The sequence below is a fragment of the Struthio camelus genome, chromosome 1, assembly GCF_040807025.1.
Source record: "Struthio camelus isolate bStrCam1 chromosome 1, bStrCam1.hap1, whole genome shotgun sequence".
Classification (NCBI taxonomy): Eukaryota; Metazoa; Chordata; class Aves; order Struthioniformes; family Struthionidae; genus Struthio; species Struthio camelus.
This window is the reverse complement of record NC_090942.1, coordinates 58,341,023-58,355,960: the sequence shown is the minus strand read 5'-3', so window position 1 is coordinate 58,355,960 and position 14,938 is coordinate 58,341,023. Positions and strand designations below refer to the sequence as shown.

The window sequence follows — 14,938 nt, the reverse complement described above, 5'->3', positions numbered from 1 at the left end:
CCGGGCTGCTCGCACGAAAACCCTCTGACCATCACCTCACCTGGCAGTAGCCGCGACCACAGTAGAAAATAAACCCAGGGCTTGGGACTCAGCTGCTCTGCTTGAGTCCTGTGAAGGCACAAGGTAAAGAGAATAAACCTTCGCCACTGGCAAGAGTCTTACCTCGTCACTGCTGACTACAGGCAAGCTTCACCCTGTGGGTGAAGATGTGAAGAGCACCAGGGCAACAAAAGGGCTCCTAAAACCAGCGAGAAGAGTTTGTTGAGGGAAACCCAGCAAGAAGGGGCTCAGGATGAGGCTAGAAAGGGCACCCCAAGGAAATGGAGCAAGGCCCGCGGAGCGATTCCTGCCCCATTGCCCGTACCCACCACCAGCTTATTCACAGCCACCATCTGCTGTCCTCAGCATAGAGACCGTTATGGCTACGCTGCCGGCCTAAGGCAGCTCTCCGCCGGAGCCACCGCAGCCGATTGCCACTGTGCTAAGGCCCCACCTGCGCCACGCAGTGCTTTTCCTGGCCAGCTCCCTCCGAAGGCAGCGAGAGCCTTTACCTGGCAAATTCCTGCTGAAATCCAGAATTACTCTGCTCCTGTGGCTGGAAACCTGATTTCAGCCTAGGTCACTGCCACTTCATACCCGGTTGTTTCTTTGCAATGTTGTCCTTTAGTCTAAACAACTCTTCTCCTGCTCTGCTATTTTGGGCCCGGACGTACTTGCAGGCTGCAGGCAGGGGCCCCTCTCTGTGTTTCGCTGGGCTAAGCAAGTGTTTTCTAGCCAAACCTGGAAACTCGGGCTGGAAAAGCCCAGTACGCCAGGTGTTGTAGAGGCAAAAAGGGAAAACACGGCAGCCAGCCTAATGGGCAAGGAGGAAATGTATGCAAATGTATTCAGAAAGGAATCTGGTTAACGTTAATAGACTTGTTAGTCCTCTTAGTAAGCACCAGGAATAATATTTTTACACTTTAATCATTAAGGATTTTACTCCAGACTGAGCCCATGAGGACCTGCTAAAGGAAGAAGAACCGAAGGAAACTGCTGCAGGGGAAGCCTGGGGACAGAGCGGTCAGCAGCCGAAACTGGCTGCCGGACAAGAGCAGCATGGGTCACGTAACCACGGAGGAGCAAAATTAGACTAACAGCCGGATACGATTTGCTTGCGGACAAGGTGACAAATTAAACCATCCATTTGTCATGGTTGTATTAAAGGAGCTTTATAGTAGCAATTAGATAATAAAAAGGGCCCTGTAGTGTTCTCCTACTGCTGAGCCCATCTCTATGCTGAGGTCCTCGTCCCCCTGCCGGCACAGTGAGACCCTTCGTTCTTTGCAGCTTCACCTCTGACGCAAGAACAAGATTTATCTCAAATAGATTGGTCGCCCTTTACTGTTCCTGAATATATGAAAACTCTGTAACAATGTCACTGCTAATATCCTTTCCTTGTTGTTAAATCTATAAAAATGGTAGCACATGTGTATTTCTTTCACACAATATGTGCCTTCCTTGTTTTTCAATCCACTTGCAGGAGCCCATATTTTCAGTGAAGGTTATGTAAAAGTAGCCTTTGGGAGAACTTTTTTTCCTCTGGAGCTGGGCTCTTGGAGCCTCTTGGTTTCCAGCTCACGTCCATGAGCCAACACACAAGCCACGTTCCCTCCTCCCTCTCTCCGGAGCTTGGCTGTCCATGGCTGAGGCCGTCCCCAGGCTCTTTTCCAGCTGCTTCACCACGAATCCACATTTCTTTTGGAGGAACAACCAGAATCAGGCGCACCGCTCTGGACGAGGACACCCAAAGGCCGTGTGCAGCGTCGTGTGTCCTCAGCAGGGGCACTTGCTGAAGAGACATAACTGCCCAGACTGAGAGCTATTTAGCTCAGTGTCCAGCCCCCAAGAGCGGTCAGTGAGGGAAGCGGCTAAGGCCCAGAGCAGCATATGTCAGTATTTGGTGATAGGCACGCCCCCCCCCCCCCCCAGCCCCCAGGAAGAAGCCAGCAAAGAAGCCAGGAAGTGCCCTAAAACATTCAGGTAGATGAAGGTCCCTGGGGCAGCAGGGATGACGGCACAGAGCAGGGGAGGGCTGCAGTGTTTTGGCACTCGAGGGAGGGAGAGGCGACAACCCTCTGCCGGGTCCAGGCAGACCCAAGAGGGCTGGAGGCACGGTCGCAAGAGAAAATCACGCAAGCCCAAGACATTCAAATCGAATCTCTTCCCACCCCCTTCCTTCGATCTACGAGACGGAGCGGAGCGGAGGGGAGGGGAGCTCTGGGGGAATGCCAGGTAGTTTTTCCTAATAGCAATTTCTGTTAGGCTGAAGGATCACTGCCCAGAAAGTGCTAGAGTGAACACGGGGCTGTGCAAAGCCCTAGAAAGCAGGCTGCAGAGCACAAGCCTGGCCAGCTCGGAGCAAAACGGGGATTAATGTGTCCAAAGGGACCATCGGCGTCCCTCGAAAGCCTGACACTCAGAGGACTGAGTCCTGACCCCTACCCCAGCCCCAGACGATGGATAATCATTTCCGTTTGCCTTTCCCCCTTTAAGGACACTTCCGTGTGTAATTTGAGACAAGTAGGGGAAAAAAGAGGAAGGGGGGAAAAAAAAAGAAAAAGGAAAAATAGCGCAGTTATTCCTGCCTCCTCCTCCTTTCTCTCCTCCCCGGACAGCCAGGAGCCACGTCACCCAGTGCTGGCTTTGGGATTGCTGAGCAGACTTAGTCTGGGTCCTTCTTGGGGATAAAACCCAACTTTGGGAGATCAGCCTGGAGGGGGGAGAGCTGGCACTGCAGGCAGAGAAAACCCTCGGGGGCAAACTGGTTCTGGTGGAGAAAAAAATCTACCTTGAGGTAAATTTAAAGCAAGGGAGGAAGTTCACCCTGGAAGGGAAAGTCGTGCAGGGAGAACGGGTATTTTTTAATGGAGGGAGTCTGAATTTTCCTCCGCCAGAAGAAAGGACTCCATACACAGATTAAAAAGAAAGTTCACTTGGAAGAGAGCAGCTACTTGATCAAGGCTAGGGGAAAAACTCACTGCCGAGTTTTACTCAGTAGCAACCTTTTGGGGAAGCCCTGGAGGCTGCCCTACTCCCGTCCACCTGTGCCAACACCCTGCTTGCTTTGCCTCTGAGGAGCCCACGTAGCAATGAACGTCTTCCGGATCCTGGGAGATGTCTCCCACTTGCTGGCTATTATCATCCTGCTGCTTAAGATCCAGAAGTCTAAGTCCTGCGCCGGTGAGTTTTCTCCACCCGCTTCCACATCCTTTTCTTTGCTCGCTGGGGAAGGAGGGGTCCCTTCTCGGAAGGCAACTGTGTGAGGGGTCCGAGGGAGAAGGCCATGGAGATGAGGTGTCTGGGCAGAAGGAGGTGAAATCAGGCCTGCTCAGGCTAGCGATAGCCTGTGCAAGCTGTCATCCCTCCTGGCCTGGGTCCTTGGAGATAATTAAGCTTCCTTCTCCTTGCTTTCGATCCTAGATCCTGCTCGTCTTCTTGTCCATCTTTCTCTCTCTTCTCCTTGCTGATACGTCTTAATTTTTTGTCGAGTTTGGGGGCCTTTGTAGAAGTTGCCAGCAAATGCATGCCAGCCCAGGGTGATTTCCCCCGCCAGGAGGGAGATGGATGCGTTGAAAGGATGTGATTTGGCAAAGCACGCAGCCTCGGCGCAGGTGTTTGTCTTGGGGTGAGGAAACGACGGGGTGGGTAACACAGCTGGAGGGAGGTGGAAAACAAGCACGAGAAGTTGTGGCTGTACCAAAACCAGCAACCTCCGGCAAAAGAAACACAGAGAGAAAGCAATGGAGGCACCTTTGCTAAGGGCAGCAAAACTCCTCAGGGAGAGCTCTGCGCACAGCTATCCCACACGCTCCTAGGCTGCCAGCTGGCCGCATGAAATGGCAAATATATAGTAATGCTCTGCACTTTCCACTCGGACATCCAAAAGGACTGCACCATCCCCAGATCAGCAGCTGAGGAGGGGAGAAGGCTTATCTTCACAGAGCCTTGGCGAATCCCCCCTAGTTGAAGCCATGTGTCTAGCATTACTCAGTGATGAGAGGAGATGAACTGGACAAGATTTCCCAGCTCACGTAGGCGCTGCTTTAGGCAGGAGGCCCTGCAAGCCTGCAGGCAGGTACCAGAGCCTCCCCCAGGCCCTGCTGAGCGGGCCTGCGCGAGGAAGTTGGAGCAGTTGCTTCCCAAAGGAGTATTTTGTTCGGAGTTCACAGATTACTCTCCTAAGGGACTTCAAGGCTGGGTTGCTGTGCCGCAACAGTTATCACAGGTAGAAAAACTCTTTCATGATTTTACTCCATTTCGCCACCCTCTCCACACTGCTTCTCACGCTGGAGGCCCAGCCAGTGGTGACTAAGCACCATCAGCATCCGTGGGCTGCTCCCTGATCCCTCAGCTTTTCCCTAATGTGGCAGATGCCACATCACATAAACCCACGACAAGGTAGGCAGGCAGGCGTGTGAAAGGGGCAAGGAAGGGAAAAGAAAGGCATTTTCATGACAATAAGGACTGAACTGGCCAAAGAAGTGAACCTGCCAACCAAGAGCCGTTCCGGACAGTTCAAAGCAGGGCCCAGGGGCATCGGAAGGAGTTTGCCCTACCACTTAAGGAGACTCTGGCCTGGTCCAGAGGTGGGTCTAGAGTTACCAGGGCTCCCACTTGAACTATTGTTGATGTCACCAGTGTTCCTTTATTAAGGTCACAAATGCACATGGTAACTCCATTGCAGCAACTTCCCCAGTTAACCTGGCCTGTGCGCTCTGGCACCCCCCTGACTTCCATCTAGCCCCAACAGGTGCATACTTACATCATTACTTGTCCTGGCCCAGATAACTGGTTACAAAGACAGATCTGGCTCAGGTGAACACTGGTCACAAGGGTTGGTAGGGCAAAACTTCAGCCAGGCCCAATGCCAGTGCAATAGGCACTCACTATCCACATCCAGTGAGTTCCTGAGTGTACTGTGGTTTACCAAACACCTCTGGCAGTAGAAAGGGGAATCCTACCTTGATCATCCACCCCTGGAAATATCAATTCTCCTCTCAAAAAAAAAAAAAAATGCCCGAAAGAGTCCATCTCGCATAATAACTTAGAAATGTTCCCTTTCGCACAAAGAAATATGCACGTATACAACAGTTTTCAAAGAAGATGCAAGGGAAAACCTGCCATCCTAAAGCTTTTTCCCCTCATCTACCTTTCCTTGCTTTCTTCTCCCTGTGCTGCAGGTATCTCTGGGAAAAGTCAGATTCTTTTTGCCCTTGTCTTCACAACCCGCTATCTGGACCTGTTCACAACCTTCATATCTCTCTATAACACCGTGATGAAGGTAAGGAGAGGGAGAAGTTCTAGTGCAAGCAGCTCATCATGGTTCCTCAGGGAAGGTGAGGGTAAACATCCACTAAGTCAGTTTTCTGGCCAGGGGGAGGAAGGAGCACTTGCATCTTCCTCACCTATCTCCCACGCTTCTCACGAGGCCACCAAAGCCACAGCAGGCTGTACACAGGCAAGTCAGAGAAAGACACTTCCTTTGGGGTCACCGTCCCTCCACTGACAAGAAGCGCAGGCAGCAGAAAATCCCTTCACTGTGGTAAATAAGCAAGCTGACCCCACCACACTGTTAGTACCACCAAGACCAGGAGCAAGATCCTGAATCAAGCTTGGGTGTCCTTCCACAGCAAAAGCATTAACAGTTGGCTGCCACCAAGCCAACCTCTTCACATAGTGCTTCAAAGAGCTCAAACAAGCGTGATCCTCATGGCAGGACAGAATGGTAATCTTTAGTTAACTTAACCACTGGCATATCTCTAGCGGCAGTAGGGAGGGAAAGCAATCCGGGGCCTTCTGCAAGCCAGCGCAGAGCAAGAGTTCACGCCTATCTCACCCTGCCACAGGCCCACCAGAACCAAGTTAACAGATTTTGACTTTGGCAAAGCTATTCTATGTCAAGACTCTCTTTAAGAACAGAAGATGTAATCAAAGGTAACATCTTGCCCTCTTCCTTCCCTCCCCCAGGTCATTTTCTTGATATGTGCCTACATCACTGTGTACATGATCTACGTGAAATTCCGGAAAACATTTGACAGTGAGAATGACTCCTTTCGCCTTGAATTCCTCTTGGTCCCTGTCACAGGCTTGTCGTTTCTGGAGAATCACAGCTTTACACCTTTGGAGGTAAGGAAAACATGAAAGGGGAGGGTAAACAGCCGTCTGGTATTATTCCGCAAAGTTAGCAGGACATTGACTAGTTAAGATTTTTAACAGTAAAACCATGTAGAAAAGGTCAGGTTAGCAGTCCTTGAAGAATATACTACATAGAGAGTGGCTCAGCACTGTCTTCTCTCAGTCCTGACAAAGCAGGCTCATTTTCTATAACTCCAAAAGCACTGTTTGTTCTGCTTTGCATATCAGTGCTCCGATTGCTAAATTAAAGCTTTGGGCCCTACTGCAGATTAACCAGCATCAAGAGCCTCCACTGTCTCATTTTTCATCTCACAGATACTCTGGACCTTCTCCATCTACCTGGAGTCAGTGGCTATCCTTCCTCAGCTCTTTATGATCAGTAAGACGGGAGAAGCGGAGACCATCACAACACACTACCTTTTCTTCCTGGGCCTCTACCGTGCTCTCTACATTGCCAACTGGATCTGGCGCTACCACACAGAGAAATTCTATGACCAGATTGCAGTGGTTTCTGGGGTGGTACAAACCATCTTCTACTGTGATTTCTTCTATCTCTACGTTACCAAAGGTAGGTAAAGAAGTAGGTTCAAAGTCCACCCCATGCATTCAGCATTCTCACAAAGCATGGTGGAGCTGCAGCTTGCCATTGGTCAATCCTTAAATGACTTTACTGATCCTGCACTACATTTTTGATGTATATTATCCACCTAAAATCCATTTTAAAAACACATCTGATGAACACAAATGGGTATCTCTGTTCACAAGGCTCTAGACACGCATGTGAAACAAAGCAGAAATTTAATCAGAAATAAGTCTGGTTTAACCCCACCCCAGGAAGTTCACGGTTTAGGTATAATCATTTCCATGTACATTTGAAACATTATAAAGCATGGAAAAAACCTTAGAAGGAAGAAGAAAATAGCAGGAGGCAGACAACATACCTGAGTAAGCAACTACAGACATACGGAGATTTTAAGACTACTTTTTCTTTTGGTGGAAAAGATGTAACACTCTCAAGAACTGATTCTGTAGGAAGACAGAAAGGCATTTGCATGTACAAGACACTCCTTTCCGTTTTCCAAAACAAGATGCCCCTTCCTCTTCAGTGCTGTGTTTTGGTAAATGGCTAAGTACCAGTGCTCACAGACCTAACAAGCTCATCAAGGGCTTAAAATTATATAGAACATGCTAGGTTTGTTTAAGCTAAAGTATGCTTTAAAATGCTTTTATGTTTTAGTAGGATGGAATTTGACGAAATCTAGCTGAGTGAACGCTTTCTCCCTCCTTTGTGTTCTTCAACTAGCCTGCCTAGCAGTGATAGCATGTGTTAGATGTTTAGATAGATGGATATTTAGCAGCTTCATACAATATACCTGCTGATAGAAAGATGACAGGAGCACTGAGCAGGTGGCTGGCCTTTATGGATTAAGTCTTCCTTCTGTCACAAAAACACGTCTGTAGCCAGAAAATTACTCTGTAATTACTCTGTCATCATGGTGCTCCACATCAATTCCTTTTTTTCACTAATTCCTATTTCAGGTTCACTCGATTCATGTGTCCTGTGCCCTTCTATACTTTGTTAAAATTCCACACCCCTTGCACCTATGCAGAATGGAACAAAAGGGAAAAAAAACAACTGCTGGCTTTCAGTCTCGCATCACTAGTAAGACCACAAAATGTAGATGATGCAGGAGGCAGAAGAAAAAAACATCTGTCCCTGGGACATCACAGCAGGAAGAGAATTACATTTTTTTCTTTTCCACAAACGTTCTGGACCATAGGAAAAAGGGGGGACTGAAGATACGCAAACGTTCTGCAATCTTTATGAAAACCAGCAATATTTTAGCAGGTTCCATCCATCTTCCACTCTTGCAAAAATTTCAGCTTTTCAATAGCATTGGTCACATAGAAAAGAGCTCAGACAAAATGCCAGTGATTCTCATAAGAAAAGCAAAATATATTACGCAAGTAAATCCACGTGATAAGACTTCAGAATCTATACCAACGCATTGTAAAGGGATTTTTATATAATGCAGCTTCTCTTAATCTTGTTTTCAAAACTAGCTGAGCTGCTTTCAGTTTAACACAACAAGGGCCTGCAACATATTCTGTGGAAGTTTTCAGCCTCCAAAAGCTTGTATTTCACACAATTGTTGAGGTTGGAAGGCACCACTGCAGATTGTCTAATCCAACCTCTCTGCTCAGGGCCACGTCCAGTTGGGTTTTGAATATTTCTAAGGACGGAGACTGGTTGACCACCCTCCCAGTAAAAAAAGTTATGTTTGGATGGTATTTCCTGTATTTCAATCTGCACCCATTGCCTCACCTTGTCACTAGGTGCCACCGAGAGGAGCCTCGCTCCATCTCCTGTACGCCCCCCATCAAGTATTTATACACATTGCTATGGTTCCCTGAGCTTTCTCCTCTCCAGGCTCAACAGTCCCAGCTCTCTCAACGTCTCCTGGCACGACAGATGCTCCAAGCCTTTAATCGTCTTTGTGGTCCTTCACTGGACTCACCCCAGTATGTCCCTGTCTCAGAGCTCACAACTGGACACAGTACTCCAGATGTGGCCTCACCAGGGCTGAAGGGAAGGATCACCTCCTTCAACCTGCTGCCAATTCTCTTCTTCCTAATGCAGCCCAGGAGGCTTTTTGGTCTCCTCTGCTGCAAAAGCACTTTTCTGGCTCACGTTCAACTTGGGAGTCCTGGTGGACAACAAGTTAAGCACGAGCCACCAACGTGCCCTTGTGGCCAGGAGGGCCAATGGTATCCTGGGGGCCATCAGGAAGAGCATTGCCAGCAGGTCGAGGGAGGTGATCCTCCACCTCTACTCAGCCCTGGTGAGGCCACGTCTGGAGTACTCTGTCCAGTTCTGGGCTCCCCAGTACAAGAGAGACACGGCACTCCTGGAGAGAGCGCAGCGGAGGGCTACAAAGATGATGAGGGGACTGGAGCGTCTCTCCTCTGAAGAAAGGCTGAGAGAGCTGGGCCTGTGTAGCCCAGAGAAGAGAAGACTGAGAGGGGATCTCATCAGGGTGTACAAGTATCTGAAGGGGGGGGGTGTCAAGAGGATGGGGCCAGACTCTTCTCCGTGGTGCCCAGCAACTGGACAAGAGGCAATGGGCAGAAACTGAACCACAGGAAGTTCCGTCTGAACATGAGGAAAAACTTCTTCACTGTGAGGGTGACAGAGCATTGGAATAGGTTGCCCAGAGAGGTAGTGGAGTCTCCTTCGCTGGAGATATTCAAAACCCACCTGGATGGGATCCTGGGCAATATGCTCTAGAGGACCCTGCTTGAGCAGGGAGGTTGGACTAGATCATCTCCCAAGGTCCCTTCCAACTTAAACCATTCTGTGATTCTGTAATTCCCATCAGGACCCCCAGGTCCTTCTCTGCCAAGCTGCTCTCCAGTCAGTTGACCCCCAACGTGTACTGGTGCCTGGGGTTATTCCTCCCCAGTTACAGGACTTTGCATTTCCCTTTGCTGAAGTTCATGAGGTTCCTCTCTGCCCATTTCTCCAGCCCGTCAAGGTCCCTCTGAAAGGCAGCACAACCATCGGGTGCTATCAACCACTCCTCCCTGTTTCACATGGTCCATAATTTTGCTGAGGTACCCTCTGTCCAGGTCATTCATGATGTTAAAACACTGTGGGCCCCAACTCTGCCCCCTGTGGGACACCACTAGTGAATGGCCTCGAGCTGGCCTTTGTGCTGCTGATCCCCACCTACCCAAGCAGCCTCCCACTCCCATATGAACCAGGCCCACCCTGCTTGGCTTCCAAGATCAGATGAGATTGTGCATGCTCAGCATGGCCATAGGCCATTTGTGTAACAGCCTCTGAGGTTGCTCTCCCATTGCCAAGGGGCAACAGCAGACCCCATATTATTACATCATCGAGCAACAACTGGGGTAATTAAACCCATACATGAGCAAGAGCAACTACGGAAGACAAATCATTAAGTACTTCAGGTTACTTTCTCCTTTAGCATAAAGGAGAATTGTAAGTAAATTTTGGAGTCTCCCAACCCTAGAAGCAATGTTGTAGGGGTTGTCTCCTGTCAGGGCATCAAATATCAATGTTTCTCTTCTCACGGCTCTTTAATTTTACCATTCTCACTAAATTCTTCTAGATACTACTTCCACAGCGAAGAAGCAGGATTTTCTGGAGCTGTTAGCATGCAGTAATAACTGCGGACAAGCAATTTGTTATCTGAAGACAACACTGCTTTACTCCTATTTCAGTAAATAGGGAACTAACATCACATAGAAGATGCTTGAGAATGCTCCATTTGATATCTGTAATTTCTCTGTCCTTTGCAAGCCCGACAATCCACTATCTAGCACTCTAAGTAGCCATCTCAAAACAAGTATTTGCTGAAACAATGAAACAGTTTAATTCTCCAAAGTTCCATTATTATGTTCTCTTTTTCTTTGCGCAGTCCTAAAAGGAAAAAAGCTAAGTCTTCCAATGCCTGTTTGAAGATGTTTCCACAAATACAAGAAACTCCTGAAGATGAAGCTCTGAGATCACAGCTTTCCTTTCCTGCCCCTTGTTGACCAAATGAATGGCTCAGCTGAGTTTCAGTTCCCTGCCCGGAAGACAATGAGGCTTGGAAAGCTGGTATGCTTTTGACCTGTATGGCACTTTGCCTCAGTTTCCCATCCCTTTTTTTCCTTACTTGAATCTGGTGCTAGTAAATAGTGCTGGCCAATACTGCAGTAGCGCAAACTATTATCTCCCTCTCCCTCTGCAGCACCCACCTCCAAAACACGCCCCTACCTTGGCCCTGAGGCATCACAAGGAGTAGAAGGGAAGTTGTCACTATCCATTTAGTCCTTCAGTCTTAAAAACTGCCTATGGTAAAGAGAACATGGTATTATCGAGTTTGCTAATATATAAAGGCCACTAACGATGTGGTAGACACTACAAACTATTACCGTACCCGTCTATGAACTAGTATCCAGCTGCAACTTAACTCTGTCTTATCCCCATTCCATTCATGTCCCTTAACATTCAGGAAAAATACATTCCCTTCAAATGACAAGAATCTTCCAATTCTACAGATTCTCAAAAATCTCATCACTTGTTTTCTTTCAGTGATGGTTCCTTCCTAATGTTCTACTGATGTGGAACATTTTTATTAACATTCAGTATGTTGCCAATAGACGTTTCCAACTTCTTCAACTTGATTTTTTTTATAAGAACTGGGAAAAATGGGGTGAAGACTATTTTACGCTCCAAAAAATAAAGACAAAGTTCACAATGTATTGACAACAGTGTTTTTATTTATACCTACAAAAGAAAACAAGATGGTATCAAAAGGACAATTTACAAACTAAGAATAGTAACATAGCTCTTAGTATCCTGTGTCTGAACACCACAGATCTATCAATCGCTCAATTCAAGTCTTCATTAATACAACAGGAATGTGTTCAGAGACCAGCAAATGTGTGAAACAAAATGCTGATCCCACACAAAGCCACTAACCTTTCCATTGTTCAGAGAAGTCCAAACAATAAATTGCTTCAGGAAGTGGGAGGGGAGGAGACACCCAACTCATCTGACACTCCCACAAACTTTCACAGATTGAAAACAATGCAAACGATACTAGACGCTAATGCTTTATCCACAAGGGCCCTTCAGCTGGTATATGGAACAGAGCAGCGAGCACCAGGTGGGACAGGGGCAGCACATGCCATGGTGCACTGATGCATTCCATCCAGTTAACACTGAACTGGACATGAGACCCTGGACTTCAGCTGACCTCAAGTTACAATAAAGCACTGCAAGACTTGGCATATAGGCTTACATGTGCGCAAGTCCCCCCTAAAAGAAGTGAAAGCTGTAGCAGACTATAAGGCAGCTTTGGTGGTCCAGAGACCCCTTCTAAAACCAGTCAGCAAGATGTCCCACTCCTACATCCCTCAAACGCATTTCTGCATTAAACTTGCAAATAAAATAAAATAAAAAGATAGCTCCACACTTGCTTGTGAGGGAGGCCAAAGACACATCAGTCGGTGCCTGGATAAAAGAAGTGTTTCTGGCTTTCACTTAACACAAGCAAATAAACTTCCTGCCCAAGCCCTTAGAATTTGAAGATGGGATGAAGGAAGCAAGGTTCTGGAAGATCTCTCCCTTTTTTCCGTCTGATGCTGTCAATAACCTACCTGTGTCTCATACAAATGCATTCATCCCCCAAAATCATACTCTGGCAAGAAATTAAAAATAAAAAACCCTCTGCATAAGCAAGCTCTTTTCCTGGGCTATAAGAAGTTCCACTCTGCTACAGAAGGAGTGGGCTGCCTCGTTCAACCATATGCAAGAATACCAACAGAAAAAAAATCTGCGCTCTCATAATGCAAGGATTATGCCTCCCAAACCAGGAGATGTATCCATTCTTTTGCCACATTATTAGATCAAGAGCAGCCAACTCCTATTACAATCTACTGTCTCTGAACCATCTGCTATTAAGAAATCACAAGTCGACAACATGCTTTTACTAAAGGGGAAAACCCTTCACACCCACCTTAGCCTGTAAAATAAAGAAATTTTATTTATGTATTTACTAAAATTTCACTCTTTTCTAACGTTTTCTAAAATGCTACCTACCTGCAAGAGCTGAGCTCAAAGCGACCAATGGAATGGGGAAACGCACTCAAAAGCCAGGAAAAGCAGTAGTCAGATCAAGGTACAAAAGAAAGAAAGCTTCAGAATCAAGATGCACTAACCAGCTCACTCCTTACCTCATGAAGAGGGGATTCCAGGCAAATCTCCTCCTCTTCCATTCCTCCCCTTGCCCTCCCTCCCCCCCGCCCCAGCCCATCCTAGTCAAACCTCTTAAATTTAAGTGTGGAAAACTCTGTCACATTTTATTCAGCATAGCAGCATTCAGAACATTCCCCGTGGCAAAAGTTGCTATGTTCATGAAGGACAGACAAGTGATAGGCTGATCATCATCTCAGTTCTGGTTAGCTTCTGGGATCTCGAATGAGAATCATCTCAATAACCCCAACAACAGTAATCTGAGAGCAGAAACTAATTTAAGGGTAACCAGACTTCAAGACTTCATGCACTTGTGATGCTGCAATTTAACAATCATAGGGAAAGAACTTATCTGGCTACACGTTACAGCAGCAGTTCCTACAGTGACTACATCTGATTTTCAAATACCATAGTCAAGTCAGGTTTGGTCTCTGACACTGGGATTTTAATCCCATCTTTCCTAATGCAGGCTGCTACAGGTGCCTTTGAGGTCGTTTCAGAAGAGGGGCTGCTGCTTCCAGAGCTGCAGAAAATGCCAACCAGAACGTACACGGGGCATTACTCAGAACACTGCCAAGCCGAGACAAATGAGAGTTTTCCTGTAGAAAGTCACCTATGGTAGATTACAAGCAACAATAGTGAGCTATTAAAAAAAAAAAAAAATTAAGATTAGGAAAATGAGCATTGCTCCCTTGCATTTATCATATTAAATGAAGTGCTTTTTGGCTCCCCAAAGTTTCCCACCTCTCTTGATACTTCCTGAAATTAAGTTAACATATTACAGAACGGAAACTTCCTCCCCTCAAAAGCAAGTTTTCACACAAACCTTAGACACCAAGATGATCGAGCTGGGACCTATCTGCCTTATACCCATTTCTTTTAGAGAAAATAAAATTTCCAATTTCCTCAACATGCAAGACAAAAAATAATAAATTTTCCAGTCAACTATATATATCTCTTAAAAAAAAAAAAGAAAAGAAAAAGGAAAAAAAAGAAACAGAAAGATAGGATCAGTAATGTGGACTGGGGGCCATTTTTGATGGGCTTAAGGGATTTGAATGGTGAATTCTAAATCTAACCTGCATGAGACATCACAATGGGAAAAAAAGAGAAAGAAAAGGTTCCTTTAAATGCAAGAGGTCTACACTGGTCACCAGCAGGCGAGTGGTCTCATTTGCGTGAGGGGGGAGGGGGTGGGGGTGGGGGAGGATACTGGTAGGTGGCAGTCTGTCCCATATAGCCCATCACATTAGTGGCAGGAGGCTGAGGAAACTGTTGTGACATGAGAGGCTGCGGCTGCTGGCCTGAGCGCCCCACCATCCCTGCATACTGCTGTTGGGTAGTGCTCTGTGAGGTTCTCCCAGCGGTGGCAGCTGTGGTGCTGGCACCATAGCCACTAGCACTGTACTCTGCAGTGCCATAGCCACTCGTGCCATAGGCAGCTGCTCCATAGCTCCCTTGAGTGTAGCCATACTGACTTTGTGCTGCCCCAAAAGCAGAATTTGGGCTCCCATAGGCACTGCCATAGGTCTTGTTGGCTCCGTTGGCATAACTGTCACCACGCTCACGGTCTCTGAAGCCACCTGAGTCTCTCCGGCCTTCCTTCACTCCCCGGAGCCTCCTGTCACACTCTTCCTGGTACATCAGGTTAGGGTTGTTTACTGAACTGCTCGTACGGTAACGAGAACGACCTCCTGGCGATGGATACATCAAGATTTACTACCACGAACAAGTCTCAAACAACAAACTCTCATGATTGTGTTAACCTCTCTCATCCTCCTATTCACCGCATCTACAATTTTGCCCGCAAGGAGCAAATTCTTCTGACTGGCTATGAGCTCCCTACACAGCTTCTTCTCTTCATTTATTCAAGATGTAGATATCAAGTTCAAAGAATATTCTTAATGCAAACACTCAGCAACAAAGAAAAAAGCCAGTACTAACTTGAAAGTGTATCAAAGCTTATTATTCCTTCAGGGAAGCAGGAGGAAA

General features: G+C 47.1%; 2 protein-coding genes and 1 long non-coding RNA gene across 3 annotated transcripts in view; 1 reads left to right on the top strand and 2 right to left on the bottom strand.

The window, feature by feature from the left end:
- The first annotated feature begins 2,555 nt into the window (after window positions 1-2,555).
- On the top strand, window positions 2,556-11,456 carry KDELR3 (KDEL endoplasmic reticulum protein retention receptor 3). Its single transcript, XM_009665223.2, has 5 exons — window positions 2,556-3,222; window positions 5,223-5,323; window positions 6,010-6,168; window positions 6,493-6,745; window positions 10,623-11,456. Exons 1-5 carry the CDS (start codon window positions 3,132-3,134, stop codon window positions 10,661-10,663), a joined length of 645 nt encoding a protein of 214 aa, XP_009663518.1. The 5' UTR covers window positions 2,556-3,131; the 3' UTR covers window positions 10,664-11,456.
- LOC138067172 (uncharacterized) lies at window positions 6,024-11,040 on the bottom strand. The gene is made up of 3 exons (XR_011140937.1): window positions 10,964-11,040; window positions 7,119-7,203; window positions 6,024-6,160 (listed from the first exon to the last, which is right to left on the bottom strand). It is a non-coding gene; the product is annotated as an uncharacterized lncRNA (long non-coding RNA).
- DDX17 (DEAD-box helicase 17) overlaps window positions 11,450-14,938 on the bottom strand; it is a 20,864-nt gene continuing 17,375 nt past the window's right edge. The window contains exon 13 of the mRNA XM_068942049.1: window positions 11,450-14,640. Coding sequence (XP_068798150.1) covers window positions 14,117-14,640 — 524 coding nt within the window. The 3' untranslated portion in view covers window positions 11,450-14,116. The remainder of the gene's footprint in view (window positions 14,641-14,938) is intronic.